Raw genomic sequence first — 17,509 nt, forward strand, 5'->3', positions numbered from 1 at the left:
AATGACGAGTTAATGGGTGCAGGAAATCAACATGGCACATGGATACATATGTAACAAACCTGCACATTGTGCACATGTACCCTAAAACCTAAAGTATAACAATAATTTTAAAAAAATGTGAGTAAGGCTAAAACAATGGTAGACATTATTAGACATAATACCACTTGATAGTAAAGCTATCTTAAAACATCGCATTTGAAAACCTTTAAATACCAGCTTGTGATGCTGTTTTCACAAGCCCCCAAAGAATCTTGATTTGAATTTTGGAAAGCAGCCACTAGAGTGAGTTTTTCCATTATTGTTTTGGACTGCCAGCATATTGCATATTTGAAATACCATTCATCCAAATAGTGGCCCTATTTACAAGACAAGATCAATGGTTCAGAGATTTAAAACTCCCCATAAATATGCAGGTATGTGACGGGTTGAACTATAATATTCTATCTTTGGGTCAAGTGCTATGGAAAATAGAATTTTTTTTTTCATTTTCCCCGAGTGGTGAACTGTTACTTCAGTGAAAAAAAAGTTTTGCACAATTTGTGTATCAGAGTCTCTTCCAGTCCTCTTGAAGATTATGGCCTTTGAGAAAGCAACCTGGTTAGTCAACCAAGGTGAACATTTTGGAGCTTGAAGGGACTTCTGAAATCATGTAGTCTAGCCCCTTCATTCTAAAAATAAGAAAATAGAAGGGCAGAAAAATAAATGACTTTCTCAAGGTGACACTATAAATCAGAGGTCAGCAAACTATGGCTCGAAGGCCACATGTGGATTTGTTTTGGTAAATGAAGTTTTGTTGGAACACAGCCATGTCCATTAGTTTCCATATTGTCTATGGCTACTTTTGATACAATGGTGGAGTTGAATAGTTGGTACAAAGAGCTTATGACTCATGAATCTGAAAATATTTACTATCTTTACATAAATTTGCTGATCCCTACTATCAATGGCAGACTTAGAACTTAGCCTCCTCAGAATAGTTTTTAGGAAATATTTTGGTTTTCTTACTCAGAAAAAATTTAAGAACTTAATGGAATGGGAGATAACTATTAAATAGATAGACTTTTAGGATTCTAAGTTTTTAGGCAAAGTCAAGAAGATTAAGTAAACTACAGTCTAGATAAGTATATGTTAACCCATAAAATTCAAAAATAATTAAAATACATGTGCATGTCCCCAACAGTGAGAATATAATCTTCACAATGAATAGCTAAATCAGAAAATGTTTGAATATTTCGTATACATGTTCAAGGGAAGCCAGTTGGATTTGGCTAAGCTTGGTGAGTAGCAGTATTAGGTTATGAGTCATCCATAAATAAGTGAAATGTGAAGATGAATGTTATCTCTTAAAATGATGAGTGTTTGCAAAAGTGTTTTAACAACACATTTGAAAATTAGATTAGGCCATTTGGCAGATTCAACAATGCTGTGTTTCATTAACTCTGTAATCACTGTCAAGTTCTATGACATGATGCTTTTGGTGGGTCCTGAGAGCAATATACAGGTTCCATATTACCGCTAAAGGCAACAGACTGGGTCCTAAATAAAGCAGGAAAAAGCATTTAATGATTGGTATGGGTTAAATTGTTGTCTGTGTGGGATAATTTGAGGAATGTAAGGAAGATTTCCCTCTCTCCTGAATTTCCCAGCATGAACTCCTAACTGAGAAGTTTCAATTAAAACTCAGGATTCAGGGGACAACCCAGAGCCAGGACAACATCCAGGTTGGGTGAGCCATGATGCCTGCCTTCCTCAACAATGTTATAAGTCCCATAAGTGTCCAGGAAAGCAAGCACCCTACCTGCTTGTCACAGCTCTAGTCCTAACAAAAGGACTGATACAAGAGTCCTCAATGAAACGTTTTGAATGAGTGAATGAGCAAATGTAATGTCATGAGGGCACTGGATGCTTGAAAAAGAGAAATAGAGCTCTCAGACTACATTCTATCCCGCACAGCAGAACTGTATACTATAGGGTTGCTATATCCAGTACGAGACTGACCATGGAAACTTGCAAAATTTACCTCTCATAGTTCTGGGGCCAAACTCCCCCTTTTATAACAAACCATTCCCACAATAACAGCATTAATTCATTCGTGAGGGTGGAGCCCTCATGACTTAAACACCTCTTAAAGGTCCCACCACCTCCCAATACCACTGCATTGGGGATCAAGTTTCCAACACGTGAACTTTGGGGGACACACTCAAACCATTGTAGATGCTAGGCTAGAAGAAAAAAGTCTAAGTTAGGTGATCACTGGTGTTTATTTTACATGTCAATAACTCTGGTTTTGTCTATTCTGTTCACTGATGCATTCCAAGCACCTAGAACAGCGTGTGGTACAAACTAGGCACTCAATCAATATTTGTTATATGCATTAAAGAATGTGTGCAAGTAATAATGATAGCAGCTTTTGATCACCTATGTCATACAGTCCTTACAACAATTCAACAGGATGGTTGGTATTAGTCCTAGTTTTCAGAGGAGAAAGCTGATGTTTGGACAAGGATAAGGAACCTGGTTAAGCTCACACAGAGGCTATGAGGTGGCATCAGTGTTCAAATGCAGCTCTGTCTGAATCTAGACTCCATGGTTTGGCCTTTTTTTCTGCTTTATTCTTCCCTGATTTTACACAAGTAGTAGCAGGTTGTACATATTTCTGCATATTGATTTTTTTTATTTTAATGTATCTTCAGAGTCTTCCCAAATCAGTACATAAACAATTTCCTCATTCCTTCTTTTTACGGCTGCATAGTATTCCTTTGTGTGGTTGTGCCATGTTTTATACTGATGAACACTTAGGACAAAGTGTATGCTCACTTTCAGTTTGGATAGAGGTTGCTAAATTTAGCTGAATTGCCAAAATGCACTCCGGGCAATATATGGCAATGTGTTTTCCTAGAGCCACACCAGCACTGTATGTTTTCACACCTTCAGTACTTCCTCTCTACAATTTCTCCAGTGATTCCACCAAGAATCCATGTGAAATCATAACGGTTTTCTAGTTTCATTTGTTTAAAATAAAATCCTAAGTATGAAAGTAATATATATTCACTATAGGAAATACACAAAATTTAAATACACAATATAAAATACACAAAATTTAAATATGCAAGAATTTAAAAAACCGCCTTAATCTCACAACCCAGATTTAACCACAGTGTACCCATTCTTCCAGACTGTTTTTCTTTGCCTATGCACATAGATTTTTTTTTTTTACAAGGTGGATCACGTGGTGCACACGCTTTTTGTAACCAACTTTGTTCATTTAACTACATCCTATGGCAGTTGGTCTTCATCTACAACTTTGGCTTAATGTCTGAATGCTATTCCGTTATTGGATGAGCTGACGTAGTAGCAAACCACCCCTCTTGTTTAGCTGTTCTAAGGATTAAAAAGAAAGAATCTGTGAAAGTGCCTAGAACAGTGCCTGACAGCAGTTATTCAACAAATGGCATTTCAACACACATGTATTCTTACCCACTCAAAGGCAGAGAACTACAATTTTAATCCTAACATCCTGTGCCAGTATCATCATGTAGCTTGGATTCAGTTATTAATTCAATTCCCATTTGAACATCTATCATGTGCCTGGCACTAGTCTGAGTAATACTGATAGAAAGGTAAGGACATTGTCCATCCCCCCAAGGGTGAGTGCCCAGCCTACCACCTGGCATCATATGCTTGGGAAGTATAATAACAGCTACAAACTCATGAACAGGTACAACAGCATTCTAGCAGAAGGAGCTCAAGACTTGACCTGTTGACGGTTCCCACATTTAGCTCTGTAATGCCTCCCTGAGCAATGAATCTTAGCCATTCTACTATGCTATCTCCTCAACAATATCATGCTAATTATATTGTCCTTATGATTGTCCTTCCACATTTACAGAGTTGGAGAATTCAGTGACTAAGAGATGCAAATGCACAGTACAAAATTCAAATGTCCAATTCGAGGCAGGGCTGCATCTAACTTTAATGGCAACCCCTGCATGTGACGTCTGGGGACTCTATAGATACATGGCCTCAGACCCTGAGGACATCTGCATTCTGTCACTGGATTGTTCACAAAGTAAGGCTGAACTTTGTATGTAGAAACTTTTGGAAGAAGACCAGTTAACCCAGATTTAATTATCTTAATAATTCTCCCTGATACCTAATTAAGAAACATAACTAACTCAACAAGCTATGAGAGGCTTGTGCTGAAACTCATAGATGTATAACTACATAATTGATTTTATTGTGTGGGTTGGTAAATCATGTAATGAATCAGATGAAAATAATCAGAAAAGTATTTCAATTTGGTTGTTAAAATATACAGTCAAATGTCTTTTACCATAGTGAAACTCTTGATTAATAATACATTTCTTCTTGATTAAAATGATTTCATAATGAATATATTTTTGAGTATCTGCTTTCATGAGGCTTGGCATTAATATTTAAAGTAGTTTTTAACTGTGTGCTTTTCCCCCTTTACTATATTTTCCTGTCCTCCTTGTCATAACAAAAGTGACATCTTAAAAATAGTTGGTAGGATGATTTTTACTTCTATCTGTGGGGCTTTGAAGTTATTTTCAGGCTATTAATGTAGCTTTCCTCACATGTACCTGTGCCAAAACCTGCTAATAACGAACAGTAGAATGAAAAGCTGTTACCTGTTGTATGAGATCAAAATACTTTGACTACTGTACTGAAGCTTGATTTAATGGAGAAAGTTATGTTCTGAGGGAGAAGAGAAAGCAGCCTAATTCAGGACCTATCTGTGTGTCTACAGCACGAATAAATGAAATGAAAAGACCTGGTCAGCCGGTTCCTTACTGATTCATGGGGGCAAGAAACTGTACAGGACAGTTTCTCCCTGAGGGTCATGCCAGGGAACCTCTACTAACCCCAGTGGGACATATCAAGCTGGGCACAAAAGAAACATGGCTGTCTTCAAAACTTGGAGCTTGTTAAATTCATCTAGAACCATCTATTATCATTCATTTTCCTCACACCTCTCCACTTCCTTACCTTAACCCACACTGCATGTCAATCCGAAACATACCTTGAATACCATCTGCTTACAAATGTAAAATACTATCTTAGGATACCTTGAGGTATCTGTAGGGTTTGGGGTTCTATAATCCAACCACCATTTACAGCAAGCTAAATGAGAATGCTATATAACCTTGGGTTAGTCTGAAAATAATCTTTGTGAGTCCAAAGAGATAAGAATGATAAAATTCTGGATCGTGTTTTATTTTGTTAGACCTGTATAGTATCATGCAATGTCACCGATGAATGACTGAATGCATAGAGCTTTAGCTTTGGTTTTCCCATATCTGAAATGAAGATAATGCATTCCTCAACACCAAGTCTCAAAGGATGCAGCTTAATCCTAGCTACCTGTCCAAAATATGACCAGATGACATAAGAAAGATGATAAGTTGTTATCACACTTATTTGTGGCATGGTGTAAGTAATATGGAGTTTGGAGTAGAAAGTCTCAGGGCTCAGTAGATTGCTGTCCCTATTAGGCTAGTTATACACTCTTTCTGTGTCTCAGTTTCTTCATCTTTGAAAGGGAAATAATAATGCAGGCGCCTGTTGCGTGCTGAGGCAGGCCTGTGAGTATCCTAAGCAGTTATATCCTTAGAAATGCTGCCTGCTACTCTTATTAGTATGACCATTGCTGCTTACAACACAATGTACCATTTGATGAGACTATTCTAAATGAGTCAAGCATTGTACTTTAGGGCTTTATGTATCTCATTTATCTGCATAACATCACTGTGAGCTAGTTGTTATTATTTCCATCTTACATATAAAACTAAAACCCAGAAAAGCCAACCTGTTAAGTGGCAAACCTGGGATTTGAACTCTTTCCCTCTGATATAAAGATATGTTGTATTTATCACTATTAGACTCTAAGCAGAAACCTTGAGAATGCTTGGTTTTATGTTTTATTCAACTAAAGTTCATTGAGAACCTGCTATATACCAGGTACTATACTAAGAATAGTGCATTAATTACATTATCTTCTTGTAACAGTCCTATGAGCTAAGCACGGTTTTTTCGTCTTGGCTCTATTGCCATTTTGGCCAGATAGTTCTATCTTTTGAGGGGCTGTCCTGTGTATTGTAGGATGTTTAGCAATATGCCTAGTCTCCTCCTCCCCTCAGTTGTGACCACCAAAAATCTCCAGATATTGCTAAGTGTCCCTTGGGGGTAAAATCGCCCCAAATGAAAAACAGTGAGTTAGAATAATTCTACTTTACAGGTGATGAAAAGAAGGTACAGAGAGTTTAAATTGCACAGGGTCACAAATCTAGTAAGTGGCAGAATTTGAATCTGACTCAGGACTTTGGAACCTGACCTGACATTCCTTCTCCCCCTACGGCATCCCTTTTTCTGATACTGCCATGTTTCTAAGGAAACTCAAATACCAAAGAGGCCTTCAGGTGGCTCCTGAAAGCCTGCCTTCTCCTAGGGCGAGCTGGCCATCAAGATTTTGTCCAGGACTTAGAGGCACGAACGCAGGAAGAAACCATGGGTTGCTTCCACTAATGGTTGCAACACAAATAGTTCCACAACTTTGTCTGTACCATTCATAGCTGCTCTCATTTCCTATCAAGTATGAAGATATTTTTTGTCCAGGAAGGTTTCAATCTGTTGCAAACAATAGATGGGTAAAGCACAAAGTTACAAACCAGTTCAGTCAGTCGCTGGGAGTTTCTGAAGTGACTTAAATAGCCCTGCCAATGTAGGTCGCTATTTTTAAGGCTGAGCTAAGTGTTTGAAAGTGGTTCACACAGCCATGCTCTCAGATAGAAGTCACAGGACATGAGAATTGCAAGAACTCTCAAGGCCTTGCCTGAGACCGGTGGAAATGGACACTGTGCACCCAGGATCACACAGCTGAGATTTCTGGTAAAAAACTTTCTGATGTTTCCTTCTGCCTTGAGAATGGCTGAACTCATCACCTTCTGACATTCTGGGAAGGTGTGACTGCTTGGTTAAGACCCTTCTTGCCCTGCTCTTGCCAGAATGGAGAAGAATAGATGACCGAGCCTCTCACTGTCTTTCTGTTCTGAGGATGGATTAAAGCCATTTATACTTGCACAACCACCCAAAGTCCTATATTATAGTTATTTAGCAAAGACTTTATAGCACATACTGAGTGCTTTACAAAATTCACTTAATATTCTCCCAATGGGTCCTATTGTCATCATTTCACCAAGGAGTAACTGGAACTGAGGGGGTTAGGGAGATGAAGTAACTTGTTCAAGGTCGTGGAAAATAAACGGCAGAGCCTGGATTGAAGAGAGTCTGGTTCTAACCCAGTGTTTCTCAAACGTGAGTGGGCATCACCATTGTGTGGAAGCTTGTTAAACACAGATTGCTGGGTCACCCCCATCACCCCAGAGTTTTGGATTCAGTAGGTCTTGGGTGGTGCCCCAAAATTTACATCTCAAATTCCCAGGTGATGCCGCTATTGCTGGTCCTGGGACTATGCTTCTCAAACTCTCTGCTCCAGCATATCTGCTCCTGATCACCACACCCTTCCTCTCCTACCTCGTCAGCTAAAAATAAATAATAATAATAATAATAATAATAATAATAATAAAAATAGAGTTACTTGGAGCAGTGGGTTGCCACTTTGGCTGACCTGGGTCGTATAAAATACCAATGCCTAGGCCCTATCCCCAGATATTCAGACTCAATGGCTTGGCTTTGGTTCCAAGCATCCGTAGTTTACAAGTTCCTGGACGGGGGATTCCAACGTGCAGTAAGGCATCACATTGGAAACCACTGATTTGGGTGATGCCTCATAAACTTTCCAGGGTATATAAATTCTATGAGGATCTCAAGAAAACGCAGATTCTGCATTTCTAACAAACCACAAGGTAGTATCCATGCTACCAGATCTCAGCCTAAGCTTGGGGTAGCAAGAACTAGTATTTCCCAAACCCCATGGTTGCCAGTTAAAAAATACGGAATGCCTACTTCAATTTAAATTTTCAATAAATAATAACATTACTTTTTGGTATAAGTATATCCTATATATTACAATAAAATTATACTAACATTTATACTAAAAATTATTCATTGTTTATTTGAAATTCAATTTAAGTGGATATTTTTGTTTGGCTTTGCTTTGTGGCTAAATCTGGCAACCCTACCTGAAGACAAGAATCATCTGAATTACTTGTTTCAATGCATTCACGCCTATTCATGGATTTCTTGTTCTAATCCAGACCTGCTGAATCATAATCATCATTTCTGGGACCTGGTAATCTGTATATTTAACAAGTGCTGCCAGGTGCTTCTTTTCAGCTCAATTTGGGAAGTACATAAAGCCTTGGATTATGACTGCCTGAAATCCTCATACTGGCCGTTGTCAGGGCTGGACTTGTAGTCATCACACTGCATAGGAGCCGGAGCCAAATCCCTCTGCAATTATGACCTGGGTCGTTAACTTTTCTCAAGGTTGTTATAGATAAATACTTACAAAGGGTGTTTTTTTTTTTTTTTTCCCACTTGCCCTTTTAATTTGCTAAATCATACTAAGGCCTTTCAGATCCATGTATTTTTTTTTGTCAACACCTTAACAGACATGTAGCCATGTTTGATCTTATTCAATTATTTGTTTTGTATCAGGGGATGCTCCTTGAGCTAGATTCACTTGATTTGCATTTGTAGAGTTTTCCAGTATTGGCACTTCATTTGGTATTTTATGACAAGAGGCTTTATTTGAAAACATCTTGCTAAATGGTTATTAGCTGCTTCCTGAACATACTGTACAGGACAATGTAGTTTATAATAAAATTCAGGCTTCTTCCAACTCGTTACTATAATGCTATATTTTACATGTAAATTATATTAGGAAGCCTGTGTCTTTCCTTTAGTGATTAAGATTTCATGGAGGGGAAGAAGAATGGAAAGAAAAGGAAAAGGAAAGGAAAGGAAAGACAGTTTATTTGTTTTTAATAAGTTAGCCTCCTCTGGGGAAGATAACCTTTCTGATACCGTACATAATTGAGTAAGCCAGAATAAATTGTTGCATTCTCTACACAGGCCTCCTTTCACTCACAAGGATATTCTTTGTGCCATTTCTAACTGTACTATTGCTTTTGGAAACATTTTTAATAGAATAGACTGTGTTCATACCTGTAAGTACTTGTTTTCTTGATACCACCTTAGAAAGCATTCAAATGCATTCTCTACTAGTGTAGAGAAATTGGTGGGTTGTTTTGGTTTTGTGTGTGTGTGTTTGTTTTAATAGTACCTCAGGGTAGCAAATTCGTGTGTTCTCTCACTGCAGGGAAGCAGCACATTTAAAAAAAAAAAAAAACACCAGAGAAAATTGCCACTGCTGACTTTTGTGCAAAGAAAAGGAACAAAATGCTTGCCATGTCTTTTAGTAGTCAATGGGCCACAAATAATCCTATGGTGGCATTCTACATTTACCAGACCAGTATTAAATTTGTGAACACTTTTTTTCCAACAAAAAAACCGTTCCTACATCCTTTATGAAGGCTGTAGGAAAATGGAAAGGAAGTTAAGGAAAAGGAATGGAGGTGGTTAAAATTATGCATAATAGTTCATCTGCAGAAAACATGCAGGAAATGGGCTTGTTTCACTTTAGAGGTGTTGGAAGGGCTGGGCTGGGGAGGGATGAGTTGCCCAGTATCCTGGGGAATTACAAGTCTGAAAGGCCGAGACCTCTGCTTTGGATGTTGCTGCAGAAGAGCCACCACATGAGGTTGTTCAGGGTGCACCTAGTGCGAGAGTGCCCAGCTGTGTTAGCCCCTGCCACACTCACCAGCCTGGGTAGGCACCAGGCTGGGGGAAGGGTGCCTGCTCTGCGGTCATCTGACTGCAGGGAGTGCTGTTTCCTCTTTGCAAAGGGCTCACGGGTAGCTGAGACTGTGAGCCCCTGAAAGCATCATCACTGCTCCCTGCTACCAGCTTTGGTGGTGCCAGCCTGGGATTTGGAACCACCCAAAGGCTTTTACAGGCTATGCAGTGAGTAACTTCATCTGAAGTGAAAGGATCAAGTGATGAGGGAGGTTGAGCCATCCTAAAATAGCATCATTTACTTCCTTCCGAAGTATGGTTAAGGTCTGAGGAAGTCTTGGGCATTCATGAGGGCAAGGAGGAATTTCTGCAGGTCCTGGGCTGAGGAGGCTTAGCCAGGATTCAGTGATGCTTCAGAAACCGCGCTCAGGCCTCTGGTTACAGACTGTGACTACAAGGCTGCCCATTGCTGCTGTTTGTCACGTGGAGTTACTTCCTCTTTCTTCTTGATCTTGGAAAGGCAGGCACCTAGAAAATTCTCCAGAACCTGCCCTTTCATTTTGCTGCTGAATTGAAGTTGTAAACTAGAAATTGTAAAAGATAATGTGTCGATTTTTGTTGCAACGTAAATTGGGGGTTTGCCCAATCTAAGAGGAGCAAGTCACATTCTCCTTCCACAGTTTGTCTCAGAAGGAATGTTCAGGAGTCAGGTGTAATGATGCTTTTTTTTTTTTTCTTTTCCAGCCACAGGACGAAGTCTTCAGGCTGGCCGCCTCCCTCAGGAACCTGGGGCTTGAGCCAGGTGCCGCCCTATGGATGGGAGATGACGGCAAATCGAGATGGGCGAGACTACTTCATCAAGTAGGTTAAACAGATGGCATGAACAATAGAATCCTCGGCCAATGGACTTCTTTATCTTTGTTTATGAGAATGAACATACTTAAATTAGCCACTCATAGGCATTTAGAGGCCATTACTAAAGCAGCTGGATCTCTGAAACCAGCTGCTTGTATTTCTATATATTTATATATTTATTTCTATACATTTATATTTCTATATATTGTGATGTTGGGTTGCTTCATTCTTGGACAGGCACCATCGTCGAGTGACAATTCACTGTGTAGCATGGTAAGCCTGGCTCAGAGCAAAAGTTTCCACTGTTAAATATTAGGCCAAGTTGTATTCATTGCCTGACACTAACAACCGAAGTTGGACATGCAAGAATTTCATTTACAAGGTTTTCTAGGAGTGGTCAAGAGAGGAATGTTACTTTCTTATCTGTAATTTTTTAAAAATCAGCTAAAAGGATTATGTACATTATCTGTTTTATTGTAAATTTCTCACGCTAACAGTGGCTTAGGTTTTAGATTTTTGTGGTGCTCTGGTTTTTTGTTAATTTTGGTATAGAGAGAGAGAGAAAAAGAGAGAAAGATAACATGAAATTTACCATTTTAACCAGTTTTAGGTGTACAATTCAGTGGCATTAAGTACATCCACAATGTTGTGCAACCATTCGCTACAATCCATTTCCAGAACTTTTTCATGATGCCCGAAAGAATCTTTGTACCCATTAAACAATAACTGCCAGTTCCTCCCTCCCCTTACCCCCTGGTGACATCTATTCTACTTTCTGTCTCTCTAAGTTTATCTGCTCTAGGGACCTCATACAAGTGAAATTACATATTATCTTTTTGTCTCTGACTTCTTTCACTTAGCATAACATTTTCAGGCTCATCTATGCTGTAGCACGTGTCAGAAGTTTTTCCTTTTTTATTTTTCCTTTTAATGTTCCCTTGTGTGGATAGACCACATTTTGTTTCTTCATTCATCTGTTAATGGACATTTGGGTTGTTTGCACCTGTTGTCTATTGTTACTGGTATTGTTATGAACACTGGTGTACAAGCATCGATTTGAGTCCCTGCTTTCACTTCTTCTGGACACATACCTAGGCGTGGAGTTGCTGGAACATATGGAATTGCCGGGTCAAAATTAAAGTCTGTGTTTCACTTTTTGAGGAACCACCAAACTGTTTCTTGGAGTGGCTGCAGAGTGGTCTTTTTTTTTTTTTTTTTTTTTGCAGTTTTGTGGAAACAGCATTTATATTTCTCAAAATGGCAAGAGTCCATACTGCCCTTTTTCTCCAACCTGAGCAAAATATCCTTAATTATAAGAAATTCATGAAACAGATTTGAAATCAGGAAGCGTGGTTGGTTCTATCCTGATTATAATAGAGCAGAGATTGGAGGCCAGAAAAAAAAATTATTTCACAACCACATGCTACATTATTTGTTCCAACCAAGTTGATTATGGACTGATTAGCCAAACACTGGATCACCGTGAGGTGAGGGGTCATTTTTATAAAAAATATCTGCCAAGATTGTTTCTGAGGGATTTGATCTTTTTTACCAACCCCCGCCCACCACCACATACAAGTGAGGATTGTTGGAAAGTAGCAACAGGGACAACACATGTGAGTGTTGTGGACAGTTTCTCAGTGTCTGAAGCCCAAATCTCTCTCCTTCCCTAGAATTGCTGCTGCACAGGACTCTCACCCCTTCAGAGCACAGTTTGTTTCTGAGGTACTTGACTCCTGGGTCCATCCCGGGAAGATCCAGGATGCCCTTGAACATGACTGGAAAGTGGCCCCCTGGCTTTCCAAGGCTTTCCTAAGGATACGCTCACAGAGATACTATCATAGAAATGGCAGTGGGAGCAGAGCCTCCCAGAATCCTCAAAGATTAGAAGAAAGGCCAATAGTTTGGCTCAAACCCCAGATTTTGAATTCATAATTTCATACCGTTTGTCCAAGTCCCTTAGGCTGCTAGGAAGACGGTATTTTTTTAATATTATATTGTACCATCTATTTTGTAACACGGCTATGACTGTGTGCAGTTGGCTCAGTTAAGGTGACCTAGATGCTTTGACTCAAAACAATAAAAATTTTCAGCTGAAGAAATATAATTTTTAAAAGATATGGATTATGGGTTTATGAAGGTATACATCAGACTTCTCTGATTAAAACAGATGTTTCTTTTCCCCTGGTTGGATTTGGGTTCCCATACATTCCAGGTCATTCGATCAATAGGTGGAAACCCAAACTGAGGCCAACTGGTTAGAGGTTCTGGGAACGTCAGCTAGCTCTGCCTTCATGCATTACCATTAGCATCACTGACATTAAGAGCCAGACTGGGTGTCAGTTTAACATTTACACTGGCCTAATGCCCACTGTTAAAACATAAGAGCAAATCAGCAGCTTAACAGAGAAACCTGCACTGATTACTAAATGGCAAGTTTTAAAACCAAAGTCACCAGTGTCATTTTTCCAAATCCATGCGGTTTCATTTTACTTGAAAAGTAAGTTTCTACAGTCCTCTCAGAGAAAGTTTTAAGATGTCAACGACAGTATTTCTTCGGAAAGTGTTTGTGCTTTATCACTAATGAGTTTTATAAATAATGACAATCATTCTTTTTCTTTCCTTTTTTTTTTTTTTTTTAACTTACTAGGTAATGTTTATTACAAAGAGGTACTCTAATTATCAGAGTTCTCGGGAGCCCAGGTTTGCAGTGTGGAATGTTTCTGTACTCATTAGTTTTAGAAGTTAAAGGGACAATTTGAAAATTAATCTATGGGTAGTAATTAGCACCTTTGCATTGAATTTTTCACTCTCTTGCATATTTTTTAGAAGAGAAATTTAGATGTTTTCTTTTTTGTTTATCTCGTCTTAGGATGTAAATAATAACCCACATCAGACAACTGTTTTTGATGGAGGTACAAGTATTCCAAGTGACAGACAAAGCTATGGGAGGAAGTTGGCTTTTATGTGTTCAAAGTTAGAGTCTAACAACTAAATAATGAGATAATTCTAACATAATGAGTCTTTCAGAACATGGCCCAGGAGAGTTCAAAATGTGGTCAAGTTTCATCTTCCCTCTTCCATACCCAATTATTTAGGGTAGGGCTGGGTAACCTGTTATCTATAGAGTTACTGATTCACGGGGTTAAATGAAGGGTGCAATAAACACATGCTAATACATGTTTTTACAATACCAAATAGGCTGCAAACTAATGGTTCTCAACCTTGGCCACACATTGGAATAGACTGAGGATCAGTAAAAAATCCTGATGCCTGGATCTGGGGTTGAGCCTGGAAATAGTGAGTCTCAGGAGCTCCCCAGGTAATTCTAATGAACAGCTATGGTTGCTGCTGTAAAGCACTTGTCAACACATGATGTCATTTATTTGGCTTGAACACAGAAATGATTAACTCCATTTTTCCGGATGGTAAAACTGAGACTCAGCCTATGAGAAAGAACAAGTTTTGTTGATATTCTTGGAGAAATATGAAGTGCAGTTTTAAGGAACAGAAAACATTGTTTAAGAAATACGATAGATGCAAATTAAAAATTTCTCAGTTCCTTATTATTACCAGTTAAGAGAGAGCAGAGCAGGGAAAGGGAGGAAGACAGAAGGAAAGAAAGAAACTACAAGGAAAAGGAAAGAGTCATGGGAGAGCGTGTCCCAATGAGAAATGGATAAAAGAGGGAGAGATGAAGAGGGAGAGATGAAGAGAAAGAGAAATGAAGAGAAACAGAGAAAATGAGATACTCTAAGGTGATTGTTGCAATAACAGCATCAATTAATAATAACTTTAGATGTAGGCACAGATGGAGAGGGATATAGATATATTATAGATCCAATCATAGATACAGATATAGAAATAGATATAGATGTGGATATACATATAGATGATAGAGAATATAGACATTGACGTATTAATACAGATACAGATGGGTATAGATATATAGATGGATATAGACTATAGGTATAGATGATAGAGCTATAGATATGGATACGGGTATAGATGACTAGATACAGATACAGACTATAGATGAGTGACTATACAATCACATTCACCCAGGAGAGTCCTGGTTTATGGGTATCATTCTGAAGTAATTAGACAGCACCTCCTTTTGCTCTCAGAGTGTTCTGGTTTGGATAACACAAGATAAGGTATTTTAAAAATACATGTTTAAAAGTCAGAGAATGAGGAACACCATTTTTTAGTTAAATTGGGTAAAAATATGCTTGTTTGACTGTGAAGGTAGGGAGAGTTAATGCAAAAGTACCATGATTCATAAATCTGGAACTTTGGTTTTGTAAATTACAGGAAAAAATTAAACATGAGCAAAATAAATATTAAAATACTAGCTGGCCAAATAGATTATTATGATGAGCCAAGTTAGAGTCTGGGGATAGAGATGGGGGTTGGAAAGGAGACTGGAGGGTCAGTTCCGAAACACATGGCCTGATTTTTCAAGTTGTAAATTTAAGAGGCTTTTTCTTGTTGGCCTGCTGGCTTCCTGGCCACCTTCATCCTGTGTACACAAAAAGTAGCCCTGTATGAGGATTGGACAAGACATGCTGTTCTATTATTCTACCAGCAATTCCCACGGTGGGCAATTAAACTGAGTTACTATCTCCTTAACGCAGAATAATTCAACTCTGAATCCTGAAGAGTGGAGATTAGTAATGAGATGTGGAAACTTCCACTTTGTTCTCCAGTATGGGCTTGGCTCAACTTCGGAGTAGTTCAGTCATTCCCATCTGCCAATCTATTCCATGGTCAATGTGGAATGTATTTTTGGCTTATCTATCTATAGAAAATAATAATCTGAATAAATACAAGTAATTTGTGTACCCTTTCTTATCAACCACAGCAGAAGACAGTCAAGTCAACATGATAGGATTCTGTCATCATGGAAATTAGAAATAGAAAAGCCTTACCTCATTCTTCTGTGTGAGCCCCAAAGTATTTACCCAGTCTAATAGGTTATCTTCAGATATTATTTGGTAGTTCTAGGGCTATTCTTTGGATATTTTTTTCTTGATTTTTACTACAAGATTTCATGAGACTTTTACTGTTATTCTGTGGAGTCCCTTTATCTGTTACTCTGTGGTGAATTCCCTTAAACTTTTTCTTCTCTAAAATTGTTTTTAAATATCAAGAAGAGTTAAGGTGTAAAGTTGGGATGTGGATATTGTGGTTGTGCCCATCATCCCCTGTGATATTTTTTATATTTGGAGCAGACACCAATTTCCTACTTTATCAAGCCTACGTTTTAAAGACACACCCAACAAAGGACAAATTGATCTGAGAGATTATACAAGTTGTTATCTTTTGTCTCTGCCAATAAAATGCTGCAGGTCTTTGTGGAAATTAACAGTTGTGCCCATGAAGGAAATAAGAGAAATCTGTTGGTGATAGGTTACTCTGTTATTCTGTGAGGTTTATAAGCATCCAAAGAGTTAATAACTAGCAATATGTTAGAAAACAGGCAGTTTGCCTCATTTTTTGTGGGTGTTTTTGATGAACAATTCTTAAATAAAATATGTTGCTTTTGAGTACACATGATGGGTTCTGCATAAAAAGCAAATACTTGCCTCATGGCAAGAGCAAATGTCATTTGGTTCAATGAGTTCCTGGATCCCAAGCATCCAGTCACGAGGAGGAAAGTATATTGTAATTTTGGAATGGGGGAATGAAGTCAATATGATAGTATCATTACATGAAATGAAAGGTAATTATGCCCTGTCAATACAAAAGCTTCCCAGGCTGAACATTAGGGGCTGTTTATTCCCTTCATTGGAGCAGATTTGTTTTCTTTTGAATCTGACAAAGCACCTATCTGCTGAGTTAATAATCACTGCTCCCAGCTGGAAGGTAAGTTTGCAGAGTTGATGGAAGGGCTTTTAACAGAAAAGCTCTGAAATGACTCTATCATTCCAGATCTAATTTGGCATATGGCACAAAGAGCTGTGCTAGGCAAACTTCTCCTGTTTCGGAGGCTGTTTCATTTTCCCTGTGCATTTCTTCTTGAAACTTTGCTGGCTTACTTAATCTGGCCTTCACTCTAGGACAAATCCCTGAGTTGCTCTCCTTATTTGTCCAGCAGGCCAGAGTATCTGGAGGGATTGTAATTATCTGAAGTTCCTTGGGCCACTTGACTACAACAGAGTTGGGGCATGCACACTCAGGCCAAGCTGTGGACAGCAGGTTAGCTAGTGCACTGGGTCGCCTTTCTTCTCCTGTGCTGTATATAGCCCCTAGGGATGTACAGGAGGTGGGTCACAAAGTCCATTCAGTATCACAGGGATGGCCAACCTGTGCAAAGGAGAAGCACCTGGAGGACCAGGTTTCCATCACAGCCTGTAATTGAAATACTAGCTTGGGGCTGCCTGCCACCCTTGATTTTTTTGAGTGGCCTCTGGACCTCTTCTTTCTAGATTGAGCCAACCCTTGCAGAGAGCAATTTTGATGTTATCGCCTAAGGCTGGGGCACAGGCAGAAATTCTGGCCTGTGCCAAATGCCACGTGGGGGTGTGGGTGTTGCTGCCAAGTAAATTGGCTGAGCTTAAGAGGACATGGAATCACCTTGGTGGCTGGTGTCTTTTCAGTATTGTCTGCACGCCAGCATGAAAGAAGGAGGCCGGGCGCGGTGGCCCACGCTTGTAATCCCAGCACTTTGGGAGGCCGAGGCGGGCGGATCACGAGGTCAGGAGATCGAGACCACGGTGAAACCCCATCTCTACTAAAAATACAAAAAATTAGCCGGGCATGGTGGCGGGCACCTGTAGTCCCAGCTACTCGGAGAGGCTGAGGCAGGAGAATGGCGTGAACCTGGGAGGCGGAGCTTGCAGTGAGCCGAGATTGCGCCACTGCACTCCAG

At 39.3% G+C, this 17,509-nt stretch overlaps 1 protein-coding gene across 3 annotated transcripts in view; it reads left to right on the plus strand.

Moving 5' to 3' along the window:
• The window catches only part of FRMPD4 (FERM and PDZ domain containing 4), a 611,249-nt gene that overhangs the window by 360,752 nt on the left and 232,988 nt on the right, over positions 1-17,509 (plus strand). For all 3 annotated transcript variants that reach the window (XM_032756574.2, XM_058441280.1, XM_058441281.1), the window contains exon 2: positions 10,525-10,641. In XM_032756574.2, coding sequence (XP_032612465.1) covers positions 10,525-10,641 — 117 coding nt within the window. The remainder of the gene's footprint in view (positions 1-10,524; positions 10,642-17,509) is intronic.

This window comes from Hylobates moloch, unplaced genomic scaffold (assembly GCF_009828535.3).
Source record: "Hylobates moloch isolate HMO894 unplaced genomic scaffold, HMol_V3 SCAFFOLD_7, whole genome shotgun sequence".
In the NCBI taxonomy this organism is placed as follows: domain Eukaryota; kingdom Metazoa; phylum Chordata; class Mammalia; order Primates; family Hylobatidae; genus Hylobates; species Hylobates moloch.